General features: G+C 40.3%; 1 protein-coding gene across 7 annotated transcripts in view; it reads right to left on the reverse strand.

Moving 5' to 3' along the window:
- Positions 1 to 11,615, reverse strand: part of DEPDC5 (DEP domain containing 5) — a 46,758-nt gene extending 35,143 nt beyond the window's left edge. For all 7 annotated transcript variants that reach the window (XM_009330792.1, XM_009330790.1, XM_009330794.1 and 4 more), the window contains exons 1-16: positions 11,500 to 11,615; positions 10,658 to 10,745; positions 9,924 to 9,970; positions 9,340 to 9,425; positions 8,455 to 8,538; positions 7,740 to 7,789; positions 7,134 to 7,203; positions 6,710 to 6,788; positions 5,695 to 5,756; positions 4,203 to 4,272; positions 3,751 to 3,823; positions 2,909 to 3,012; positions 2,535 to 2,609; positions 1,534 to 1,668; positions 989 to 1,050; positions 809 to 882 (exon numbers count right to left, since the gene is read on the reverse strand). In XM_009330792.1, the coding sequence (XP_009329067.1) occupies positions 809 to 882; positions 989 to 1,050; positions 1,534 to 1,668; positions 2,535 to 2,609; positions 2,909 to 3,012; positions 3,751 to 3,823; positions 4,203 to 4,272; positions 5,695 to 5,756; positions 6,710 to 6,788; positions 7,134 to 7,203; positions 7,740 to 7,789; positions 8,455 to 8,538; positions 9,340 to 9,425; positions 9,924 to 9,970; positions 10,658 to 10,745; positions 11,500 to 11,557 (1,217 nt within the window). In that variant the 5' untranslated portion in view covers positions 11,558 to 11,615. The remainder of the gene's footprint in view (positions 1 to 808; positions 883 to 988; positions 1,051 to 1,533; positions 1,669 to 2,534; positions 2,610 to 2,908; positions 3,013 to 3,750; positions 3,824 to 4,202; positions 4,273 to 5,694; positions 5,757 to 6,709; positions 6,789 to 7,133; positions 7,204 to 7,739; positions 7,790 to 8,454; positions 8,539 to 9,339; positions 9,426 to 9,923; positions 9,971 to 10,657; positions 10,746 to 11,499) is intronic.
- Positions 11,616 to 12,819: the final 1,204 nt, after the last annotated feature.

Here is a 12,819-nt window from a genome sequence, read left to right on the forward strand (position 1 = left end):
TCTCATCAGCTGCTTGAAAACTAGAGACCTCCTCCCATTTGAAATAAGTTATTCATTATGTTTCTTGTCATCTGAATCTTTTAAATCCTGTCTTAAATCCTTCAAACACCTTTTTCATCTATGGCAAAGATCAGATGCCTTCCAGCCACTCGAAAATACTGGGTATAAGCAACCCATGAATAGTAAATGGTCAGGACAGTCAATTAATACATGCAGATAAAATTACATATTACAAGAGAGAAAAAAAAAAATAACCCTACACCAGTTCAAGGACTGAGGAGGTAGTTTTCATCCTAAGCCCTGATCTCTATGTGTAGGGAAGGCACAGAACGCTTAAGAGAAAGCAGAAAGGAAACCTACCCTGTCTCGGAGCGAAGCAATGTAACACTGAGCCTCAGTGTTTTCTGCAACTGTTCCAACATTTATCCATGTCATCCACATTTTCTCTACTCGTGACTTCATTTGGGATGTATTTGTTTTCACTAATAACCAATCTAGTTGAAGTGATTGTATTTTTTCTTCAGCTTCCTGACTTCCCTTGAGCATAGCTAAAGGCTAGAACTAAGTTAGCTGGAAAGAGAGCTTAAGATCAAGGCCTTTTCCTCTGCAAATTGCCTGTCATCTCTGATATGTTGCATTAATGCCATGAGTTCTGCAAAACACTCCTAGTTCTGCAAGACTATTATAATATATGTCTTTGCTTTGCAAGGAGAGCAGAGAAAAACAATAACAGAAGAAAGAATTCAACAGATTATTAAGAGGAAAGCAAAGCAGAAGTGTTCAGCAAAGGCTGATAGAGTTCACCTACCTATGGTTTATCCAGTGTGGAATATTGTAGTCATCACCCAGTCTGGAGTCGCCAGGTCCACAGCGATTATGGAGCTGTAAGAGTAATTCAGAAGTGTAGCAACTAGTTGTGTCTAGCTAGTCACAAAATGAGTAACAATTCTAGTAGGAGCAGAGAGGAGAGAAAAGAAGCATGCATTACCTTAAAGAGTGGTACAGCATGCAATGGTTGTTCTCCCATGCATACCAAGTCCACACCTATCCCTGTAAACAAAGAACAGCAGAGTTCAGCTATCTACCAAGCAGAACTGATATGCTAAGCCAAAACAGATCATCAATTTGAGCTGAAGGCCCAATTTGTATTCATATCAGATTTTAAGGTGTAATTATACTGAAAATGCTAGTTAACAGGCCCGTGGTATGGTTACAAACCAGCAGTGCCACTGGGGATATAAGAAATGTTTCTTCTAAACTAATGCAAGTCATGCGAGATTATCCTTTAAGGGAAAGGTCTGCATGGACAGATGAAGTTCTCTATCACAAACAAAAGAAATTAAATGCCTATAAGTTCTCTGAAAATCTGCCCATTTCAATATGAAGTGCAGACACAAGTCTTCCAGCTGTAACCCCTCTTTCCAGAGTACACATGTTACAATAGATACTTTTTCATAGCAAGAAAAGGCTAGAGCTTTTCCAAATATATCTGTTTGCCTTCATAAATATTGCACAGTATCACTAGTTATTTACCATTGTCTATCATCCGCTGTTTGGTTAGAATCATAAGGAGTCGATCAACTTCAAATACACCCACACCAGGTGTGATAACAACAGACATCTGGCCAGTCCGATCAAAGTTCCGGTTTATGTAATGCTTGTCAAACACTAAGAGAAAGAATTAGGGAATACTTTAAAAGAAGAAAGATGCTGGATGGTTTTTTTTCAGAGCAAGGGAGGTGACTCTCTATTAACAGTGGTATTAAACGAGTTTCCATAAAGGACGTGCAAGCATGAGAGGGCTTGTATACAGCCTTGACCAACCAATAAATGTTAATAAAGCTACAGGAGAGAGAGGAGTTAGGGCAGAAAAGAAGAAAAGATGGGAAACAGATACACAAAAAGAAGTATTTTTCTCATCCACTTAGTGTTTCTTTAAAACATCTCAAACATCTCAAAAAGACCCCGCAAACCAATCAACCAAACCCCAAAAAAACCCAACAAGGTAAAGTCCATTACTAATCATTTTAAAAAACATCCTGCGCTCCCTCCCATGGGAGTAACAAGACAGCCATTAAGGTGACAGAATGACATCTGATGTACAGAATCACAAAAAGCAGAACTTTGGAGAGCCTTTCCAGTCCATCAAATCCATCTCCCTGCTAAAAAAGATGGATCAGCTTCACCTAAATCACGTTTGATCTAACCTGATTTTGAAATGCTTCCATAATTTAAAATTCCAACTTCTGTTCCAAGAGGTTCTCATACAGACACACAGCTAGAAGTAGTAGTTTCATCCTAACAAGGCCCTGTAAACAGTTCCTGAAGCCTGAAATACCCAATACTCAGTTATTTGAGAGCCACTGGTTTTCCAGAGAAACACAAGAGAATTTCTTCTGAGGCAACTTAACCACCTAATATTCCCCTCCTCTTCACAGTGTTAAGGAACAGGCAACAGATGTCCACACCCATTTACGGGCAGCTGCTTTAATGGTTCCTCCCCTGTGTATTTTTATCCCTTGTTCATAACTTACCATTGAATGAAAGATTTATGGCTTCCAGGTAGTTCCCTTGTGCCGAGGTAGAATTGCAACCTGGAGGAAAGCCCTCTGGACAAGTGTTCAGAAGGAAAAAAAGAAAAAAATCATCTCTGTATAGACTAGCTTTTTAAAAATAAAAAAATAAAAAATAAAACTGCATTTCTAGTAAATCCTATCACTCCAACAAATTACAGGCAAAATTGGTATTGGTGTATCTCACAGAAACTCCCAAGCAAAATAGCCTAGCCAGGAGAGCACTAAGTAGTACAATACCAGACTCCAACTGAAACTCTAGAGAGTTTACAGACATCTTAAAAAAAAAAAAAGATAGAAAAGGGTAAAAGCATGGAAAAGGAAGACTCATGTACCTGCTTGCTCTAGTCGTACCAACACAGGATACTGGATGAAAAGTTTTTTAATGGTCACAAGCAATGAGGTCCACTCTTCTCGTCTCTCATTCTGAACTACAACTCTAGAAAGAGCACAACTTAATGAGGATCATGAAAGGAAGCTGTGAAGAGGAAGTAAGAAGGGATGAACAAACTACAGAAAAAGGAATGCACAAAAAGGTGAGTGTTTCTTCCTTCTGCTAGGCAGCATGTTAGAACTACTGCATAATTGTAGCAATCACTAAGGTGTAGATGCACACACAAAGCTGGGCACATCCCCAGCCAGAATAATCTCTCACTTCTAAATGGGTGATCAAAATTATACGTCAAATAGCATCACTGTTCTGCAAAGCAGTAAGATCATTAACAAGTCCAAGTTCAGAATCAAATGACAGCTTCAACAGCTGCATCTGTTGTGACCATCAGCCAAAGAGCTCCAGTGCCTAACTGGCAACACTTGTGGTTTCAGCAATGGCACCATCTGTTGTTCAACTACCCAAGAACGTAAAGATCTGAAAAATAGCCAAGCCTTATGCAAAAACTACTCCCAACACTACAGAACTTTTAAGTTTATTGGCACTTCCAACAGAGCACAGACAACACAATATTCACATGCACGTGGAAGACTGACTTAGCAAATACGGGTGTGCACTCACAGATGGAATGGGGACTACTCATCAATTTGCTGCCCATTTCAGACACAGATGTTTTTCACTATCTTAATTCCTTGCAAGGTCCTACTGTTAATAACTTGATATTCTCCACATGAATTGCACATACACTATGGGACAAGAGGTGAAAGAACTGGGAGGAAGACATACTTGTAAAAATCTTCATAAAATCTTCCCTCGTGATCCTGCCGAATTGATGCACGATGCGTTTCAGGAAACTCATCTGAAACAGAAGGAAAAGCACGTATTACCCTACGCTCTTGCATAGAAATGACTCATCTTTTCTAGTAAGGAGCTGTTATTTCCATTTAAAAAAATCCTTTGAGAAATATCAGATCTCCTACACAATATTAAAATTGCGTTTAAAACAATATGACAACTTGAGTATGATGAGGAAAATTTGCCATATATTCTTCTATGTAAGGTTTCACTGCAGTACTTTCATAAGAATGGCTGTGTATCCACTGCGCTTGGTAGGGAATATTTTGGATGTGGGCATGAAAAAATAGGGGAAAAAATGTTACTGGCAGCCTGTGACCAGCTTTCAAGAGAGAAGGAGATAGGTTTAAAAATAGAAACATGAAAATACAGAATTTACATACCTATAGATTTTGCTTCGTAAAATGTTCTAGAAAATAGAACGACTGTCACTTCATGGCTGCAATTCTTCTCCTGTCCAGGAAGAACAGATGAAAAAAGAAAACTTTAAGGGTCACATTCAGTAGAAAACTGTGTATATAGACATACAGCAACACCCTCTTTCCCCTCACACCTAGGGTCAAAGGTAACTAGAAAAAGGTAGACTGCTGTATTAATATATCTGCGCGAGTGCTGCATATGCCTCTATGAAATAACATAATGGTCTGTCCTCTAGATTTTGTGCTTCTAGGCTATATCACATTTAACAGGAGCACTCTCCACTAGTCTCTATAGAAACTCCTCTCTATAGTTGCCAAGATACAAGATCTCTGTTTAAAAAATAAAGACAGTTGACTCAATTTGTTTCTACATACTCATGGCATTTTGATATTCTTATTTGTACTGTTAGAAAGATGCCCCTAACAATTCCAGAGAAATAAAAAATTAAAACTTCACTAAATAATTACAGCACTAATGCATGCAATGGAATTAAGCTGTAAAGAGCACATTGGCCATCCCCTTGAAAGGAAAAGCTTGAAAAGCCCTGTGAGCCCCGGCACTGCTCAGGCCCATATCCAACATGGTATAGCAGTACTAAAAGCAAAACAGGCGTTTTACAGACATGTCATGCAGGGCTCCTAATAACTCTCCAATGGACAAAAAGCACAATGAAAATGAGACAAATCTGTTGGGCATGCGCCTGGTCTCCTTAACATTCAGGACCATTATGAGCTGCATAGATGTTATACATCTAGGATTTCAGACTCTTTTGCCTTGTCTAGCTATTCTTTCAATTTAGGTTGCAGATTTTATATATGCCTTTTTTGAGTACTGATATGGTTCTCTCTTAAGTCAGTGGAAGTGTGCTATGGGACTGCTAACAGCAGTTGTACCTGGCTCTGAGCCAGATCATGCACCGAGGCAGGAGACAGCTCTGGGTTTTTCAGCCATAAGAGCTAGTGAGGCTTTGTTTTTGAAGCAGCTCACTTTCAAGAAGCTTGCACATCATCAGTGGCACATATACTACAACCTGGAAGCCCCTCGTGCTAAAAGATAGCACCACTAAACAGATTACACACTGTACCAGGGAAATATTCAGAACTGAGTCCTGGAACAACTAAAATTGTGTAAAACAGACTTGTGCATTACTGCACAAGCACAAACAACCGTATCACACGTTTAGTGACTTTAGTCCAGTCAGAGCCGCCACACAAACAAATTATATGATGCAAACACAGTAGACACAACAGACAGATCAGTATTGGGACCACTTGGCACATATATGATTTAATGCAGACCTGCAGTAACCACTCTTTTGATACCCAGAAGCCACCTCTCATAGTCCTGTAAATCTCAGCACTGCCTGGGCCTTCCTCAAACTGGCACACCAATAGGCTCGTTAAGATGGCATTGCCTTGTTCTTTCAGAACAGGATGAACTCAAGCAGCTATTTACCTTCCATTTTGTGAAGAGGTCAGCAAGGAAACCGTTCACAGCTTTCTCAAAGTATAGGTCCCCTGCAAAGTAAACATCTCCAAAGCATCAAATAACAGCAATTACTTCACCTATGGGGTATATTTAACCCCAAGATTCTAGGACAATTATTTTTATTAGAATCAGAGCAGCTGTGTGCATAATGAATGCTAATATCACTAAAGCAAAGATGATAAAAAGATTAAAAAGCATGACTCTTTCAGAGGATGTAAACAAGACTCTTACTGTTAAAAGGATCTGACCTTTAAATTCATTTTTCCAACACATTCGCAGCATGCTGGGAAAGCATCTGTGCTATCTTTTACACATAGTATGCACAACTGATCCCCTGCTCAGTTTTGAATAGTTGCCCAGTTACATATGCCTAAACACATGGTCAAAGGAAGTGGCAAGAGGTTTGCTAAAGAATTAAGCCAGAAAAAAACCAGGACAATGACACAGGTAAGTGACTCATTCTTAATGCCTAAAGTTCTAATACTTCTAGCTGACTCTAACTGGGCTAAGGTGGGGTTTTTGCTTCCTCGCTAAGCCAAAGTCAAGAGAAGTCTAAAACATCAAGGTCCTCTTTGCACAGGACTTCCATACATTTCTGGTTTCAGGATTCACACAGGCTTGCACTTGCCCTCATCACCAAACATGTTTATATCCACAGAAAACCTTTCCAAGGTTCATAGTCAGTTGCCCCCCTTGATTTCGTCACTGAGATAATGATACGCAGGCCCTACAGTAGGGACAGGAAAATTATCGAATACCCAGGAGACAGAAAAGCGTGGCACTGCAAGTAAGGATCTAAGGGGGTGCCATAATGCATCTCAGAGCACTGCCTAGACCAAAGGCAGGATATTTTAGTTTTGTAGTAGTAGCAGAAATAGACAGTAGGGGCAGTTTTCTAGTAGGGGCAGTTTTGCACCGAGGGCAGAAAGGATAGCTGGCTGCCATCAACGTTCACAGTCAGGCAGGTCCGTTACCTACATACCATAAATATCAAAATCCCACATTTCACAGCTCATCTGGATAAAAATATAAACCATGGCAGAAGTGGAGCGGAAGACCACCTGCAAAGGAATGAAAGGCCTCATTTAAAACAAGGTACATTCACTAAAAGGGCCAAATGCAGAAGTTAACTAAAGAGCAACTTATGTGACTGTGCCCACTGCATCATAGGGAATTTCCCCTCTAACGAGCTGGCATTTCAACAGCCCATGTGATTCCTAGTGCTGCCAGTGCAGAAGAGTTAAGTTTACTAATCATTCATTCTCCTGAATTTATTGCCATTCTTCACCTTACAACACAGCCAATTCAAATGATCCATACAAACCTGCAAGCAAGATAGAATTACAAGAAACCCAGCAAGAAAAGGAAGGGAAAAACTTCCTTTCCCCTGCTCCCTGAAATCTTACCCGGGTGTCCTCACTGATGTATCCACATGTGACTTTCTCGCTCTTTACCCACAGTTCACCTGCCTGCGCCCTGGAAGAAAAGGAGTGCAGAATATTTGCTAAACACAGTGAATATGACGATTAGAGAATCAATATTTGAGCAAATAAGGGATGTACCAAAATCTGCATTCAAGGATGACTTGAAGACAAAGTAGAAGTTTATGTGGTTAAAACCTGATCTTTAATCCAAAAGATGTCAAATAGCTGTTTCCCTCTGCATCTGCACATTTCCTTGTCCCTTTGTCATCTCAACAGCAACTGAAGTAACCCTCATCTGAACTATTAATACATCTTGGGAAGGGGGGGAAATATTATAAGAGGTAAAAGGAAAGTTATTTGGCATTCATCAGAGGCAACAAGCGTGGCTGGCTGTCCTACTATTAATTTCTTCCACCCCAAATCAGGTAGAAGCCTTCCCCCACCCCATGGCGCAGACAGAAATCTGTAGAAGAGTAAGAGAACAAGAAAACATGAATGATTTTTCAAGAGAAGATTCTCCAGTTGGATACTCTGGACTCATTAATCTAGAGTCATAAGTAACAGTAACCTCTCAGAGGAGACACTGACCTGATACCCGCAAATTCAACTTTTTGGGTGACATATGCGCATGTGCTGACCTAAGAAAGAATAGTTACAGGTGTTAAAAGAACAGTAGGCTCAGAGTGAGCAGACCGATTTACAAAAAAAAAAATCATTCATGCTCAAACACCTGACTTCTGCCATAAGATCACAAAAACCACTGAGCATATTTACTACTAATATCTCAGCCTACAGAACCTCTGCAACAGACAACAGAAAATAGTTTTTAACATATGAACTTTTATTGGGTTCGTCTCATTCACTGCACTTAGAAGAGCCAAAGACTGCGCTTCAGAGATGCGGAAACAAAATATTCTAATAGTTGCTTATTAAGTGGTACTATCGGAGAGGCGATACTGTAGTATACTTCTATTTGAAAAACATTTGGATTCAATTCCTTCCGAATATAGTAAAACAGTAAAATTCAGAACATAAGAAAACAGCATTTTCAGTGCCCAAGGCAGTAACTAACATTACTGCAATGGAGTAGAAAATGATGGGATTAATTTCTTCTGCAACACATTTACATCCATTTCTCCAACTCTGACCTACCACTTACAGCATAAGTTCCTCAGGAGCTGCTGACGCTGGTCTCATCCCCCGTTTTCTGTATTTTGTAAAATGCTTATTTTCTTTTACAGCAAGCAAAGAAAAAGGTATGTAATCTCCCCCACCCTACACATAAGGACAGTAGAGGCCTTACCAAACTTTTCTTCAGTCGCCACATATCCCCGCGCCCAATATACTGATCTTTAAAGGTCAGCTCCACCAAGTCCAAGGTCACCTCCTGGGAAACAGAAGAAAAAACAGTGCTTCGGTTTTATTTGCTGTTTCTAAGCAGCGCCCTTCAATCTATTTTGTTAAGAACCAAATGTTACAGGGAGGGCTGTTCTAAATCAAGTCACTACTCCTAACAGATGCAAGATAAAAGGGAAGTCCCATCAGAATAACTGCCAAAGTTGTGCGTGTACTTGGAACTACTGTGAGCTGCAAGACACCGCACAATCTGACCAAAAAAAGCCCAAGGACAAAATCCATGCTACAAGTCTCAGTGCAAATTGGAAGCAAAAGTAAAACAAATTATTTCTGTTGTTCATGACATTAAGAAAGCCCTGTTTCCTGCATATTTTTGTCTTGTGCTGAACGTAAGCTCTGACTGAAGCTCTTTTGATAGTTGGGACATTTACAAGAGATGCCTCTCTCACAAGGCTCTCTGGTGTCAAACCATGAAAAACCGTGCCATGGCTCTTCTTTTGACTAGGCCACTTACTGTTTCTCTTTACTCTGCCTGGTTATCCTGAACTTCTGGAATTTAAAAATATTTGAAATTTCTAAATTTCTATCAAGCTGTGTTGAAGCTGGTCCATAGACTTCAAAAAGAGAGCAGGGAGAGAAGATAGAGACACATAACAAACAAACAAATAGTTCAATTGCCCAAGCCTCATTTTCTTAGGAAAGAAGGCTAAATACCTTTCAGTAAAAAATAAATGCCTTTTTTTTCCCCAATACTACTGTAGATGGAAATTCACAGGGCTCTGATCTGAGCTAAGTGAAGGGACAGATGGAAAAAAGTTGCAAAGCCACACACCTTTGGGTCAACAACATTCACATGGACATCCTGGTACGGCCGCAGTCGGAACACTTGTGCAACTGTCTGATCCACACTGATAGTTTCTGCCACAAAAATGAGAAAGGACAACAGAGAAGTGAACAATCCCAAAAGGTTTCAAGTGGTTTACAAGTACAAAAGCAATACGGTGAGATTGTTATGAAACACTTAAGGCCTCAGCAAAAGACAACAGCCTCTTTCAGCTGTTGCCCAATTTGAGAGTCATTAAAATCAAAGTAGGTGAGATAAACTCAAAGTTTAGGCTGAATTAATTCCTGCAAGAAGAAAAGATACGCAGCCAGTCAGAATGCAGAAACAAGAGTTTAAGGCTAAAAAGCCAATTTTCTTTAAGCCATACCCCACATTACTCAACCAAAAGCAGATTTAAAATTGGCTATTCGTTTTCTGATAAAATTATAATCCTGCCATTCCTAAATAGACAAAGCATTAATTTTCTTACCAAGTTAAAATATATGCATTAGTCAATCATAGGTACAGCCCAATCACATAATCTTTGCCTGTGTCATGATTTCACTATGCATACTGTGAGTCCAGAGTTTTACCTTTCTGCAAATCTTCCTTAAGTGACTTCACTTGTAGAAGCAGGGGACTAGCACACAAAAAAGAAAAAAGGTAGACAAGTTGAGATACCAACAGCCTACTCTGGTAAATCACTCTCTCAAAACTATTTAGGATAAGCTAAAGAGAAACATTAGTATTTTCTAGAAAGCTTCATATATCACCCTCTCTGCCTGTCGCCCTGTCTTGTTCTTTATACCTATTTATAATTATAAAGTAGTCTTTAGGTAAAGGTGATACTCTCAATGGGAAAGTAAGTCACACAGGAACTTCTCAGAACCTCATACAAGTACACTCCTACCTTTCAGATATGGGCTGCAGGATGAACAGCTTCATATAAGAAGGTTTATGTTTTTATAGCTGGCTGGGAAGTTTTGATTTTGCCTAGGATATACTATAGGATGGAAGAACAATCATTAGGTAACAGCAGCTCTATGAAGAGGATAAAGACATTGTAGGCTCTATATTCAGGTGCTACTTGCCCTATGAAAGGTCAGCAAACTAACACCAAACACAAAGAATGCCACAAAATTCAAAGAAGAGCTCCTGCTATAGTTATCCCCTTTACTTTTCTTCAGGCAGAAAAAAACCATGGCAGCATCCTGAAGCAAAGTTACATCAGCTCTAAGAGCCTCTCGCTCTAGAAGCCACCGCACATGAACATGCCCTTTCAGTGCTGTAACCACACCTGACTGATATCAGCAAAAAGATAATTCACCTGTATTCATCATTGGGATGTGCAATTTCCACAACATCTCCCAGCTTGATTTGAAGAAATACTTTAGGATTCACCACCAGTTCATCATCTACAAGACATAAATGAATGAGGAAAACTGCAATGAACAGATACATACCCAACACAGATACTTGCATGTGCGTATGCAGTAGCTTACTCTACATTAATACAGTAGCCCAGGATTAACACGTCAGCAATGCATTATATTGACTACATGACCGTGCTCCTATCCAGCCACTTCAGTCTGGCAACTCTTGTGGGCAAAACCTTTTCTTTCAAATCACAGAACGTTCACAAAAGATCTGTTTAGCAGAAGACTGTGCCTTAATGAGGCAAGCGGGATCTTCTATTGTATTTTTCATAGAACAAGCATTAGTGGGAAAGTACATGGCTATAGAATCTTAACAAGCTTTATTAACATGCTATGATTTTAAGTCTAGAAGTAGGGAACAATCAAATAAATGACATTTTTCTTAGTACACAGAAACACATCTATATGCGGTCACAAGTCATTGACTTGTCTGTCACTTATAAGAGTGACTGAAATACAAGGTTAAAACAAAAGTGACACAACAAAAGGGGCAGAGGTAGAATAAAGCAATTTTATTTTATAGGTGCGATCTCATTCTGTTCTGACAAATGCAGTTTTATTCTGCTGTATCTTGCTATTAAAAAAGAGCTCTCCAAACTCTGCCTGGTAACGCTGCCTGTCACATCAAAGTCCCATCTTCACTGTTTTGTTAAAAAGATCAATAAATCAGCTAATTGCTTTCTATTAAGTAAGAGAGTGCTGGTCTCACTGTTATGAACCAGGAGATACTGACCACTGCCTCCAAAACCCTTCTTATGTATGACGAGCTTGTACACCTTGTTGGTTCTCATCTTGAATTCCAGTTCTTCTCAGCTGCTTTGAGTAAAAATAGCTGAAGTCATCTTGCATACCTAACACGGAAATGAAAGCAAACACAGATCTCTTGTCATTACAAAACCATTCTTTATACTCTGTGCGTGAACAAAGGACGTTGTACCACCACACAGCCAAGAACACCACACCTGAAAGGCAGGCACACGACAAAGTTTAGTAAACATCAGACTAAAAGTTTAGTAATGACCTCTTTACCAGCACTCCTGTCAGAGCTAGTACCGCTCTCTAAAATCCCATCTTTTATATTTCAGGGATAAATTCTGAACCTTGTGTTAAATGCATTAAAACGAATACCCAGACTTATGCCCACTGCCAATTATATCTTCTGGTTTTATCATTCCACTTCTTTCACACGTCTTTTTCCACGTCTTTCGAAGACACTGGAATCCACAACCGGATGACGTCACACCAGCGCAGCAGAGCTGTATCGCGCAGAGGGCAGTGCTACAGACGTACGGGGCCACGCAAACATTTCCGTCTGAGGCACTGGTTTGCATTACTTTGTTTTAACTGCATCAACCACTACATTTTTTCTGCCTGCCACTTTCACTTAACATAAAGCATATTTCAAAGGAGGACCTTTACTTTTACAGTTTACTCTTTTTAGAAGTGCGTTTAAACTGGAAATTATCGGTAGGAATAAGGCTTTCTTCATAAAACTACAGCCACATTATTAAATTAAAATATAAGCTCTTCTAGTTACAACTGTACTCTTACACCGAATCAAAACGCAGAGGAACTTAAAAGCATGCCTTTCAAATAGACTAAAGTATTGAGCTTGCAGATGTGCTTTTCAGAAAGTCCGTTCAATTACCGAGCTACAAAGGCATGGTGGGAGAACACCGTACATCCAAAGTTTGTTAAAACAAGCTCTATAAAACCTTCAAACTTGGAACTGATGTCGGTCTGGAAGAAACAGACACTCGGCTGCAGCGTGTGGCGGCAGGACTCGCACCGAGGGCACACAGGTAAGCAGCGCCGGCAACGTGCCGCCCCGCACGGGTGAAACGGAGAGCGGATAAACCCCAAACGTTTACAGCCAGCCCTCGTGCTGACGCTCATTAGCCCAGGCACGGAAACGCCTGCGCTTCGTCAGCTGCAGGTTTATAAAACTGAGTTAGAGGAGTACAGCAAGACGGCCGAGTTCTCCCCGGAGCAGCGGCTAGGGGCGGTCTGGCAGCCGCGGGGCTCGGCGGGGGCCGCTACCCTCACGGAGGGC

This window comes from Pygoscelis adeliae, unplaced genomic scaffold (assembly GCF_000699105.1).
Source record: "Pygoscelis adeliae isolate BGI_AS28 unplaced genomic scaffold, ASM69910v1 Scaffold358, whole genome shotgun sequence".
NCBI lineage: Eukaryota > Metazoa > Chordata > Aves > Sphenisciformes > Spheniscidae > Pygoscelis > Pygoscelis adeliae.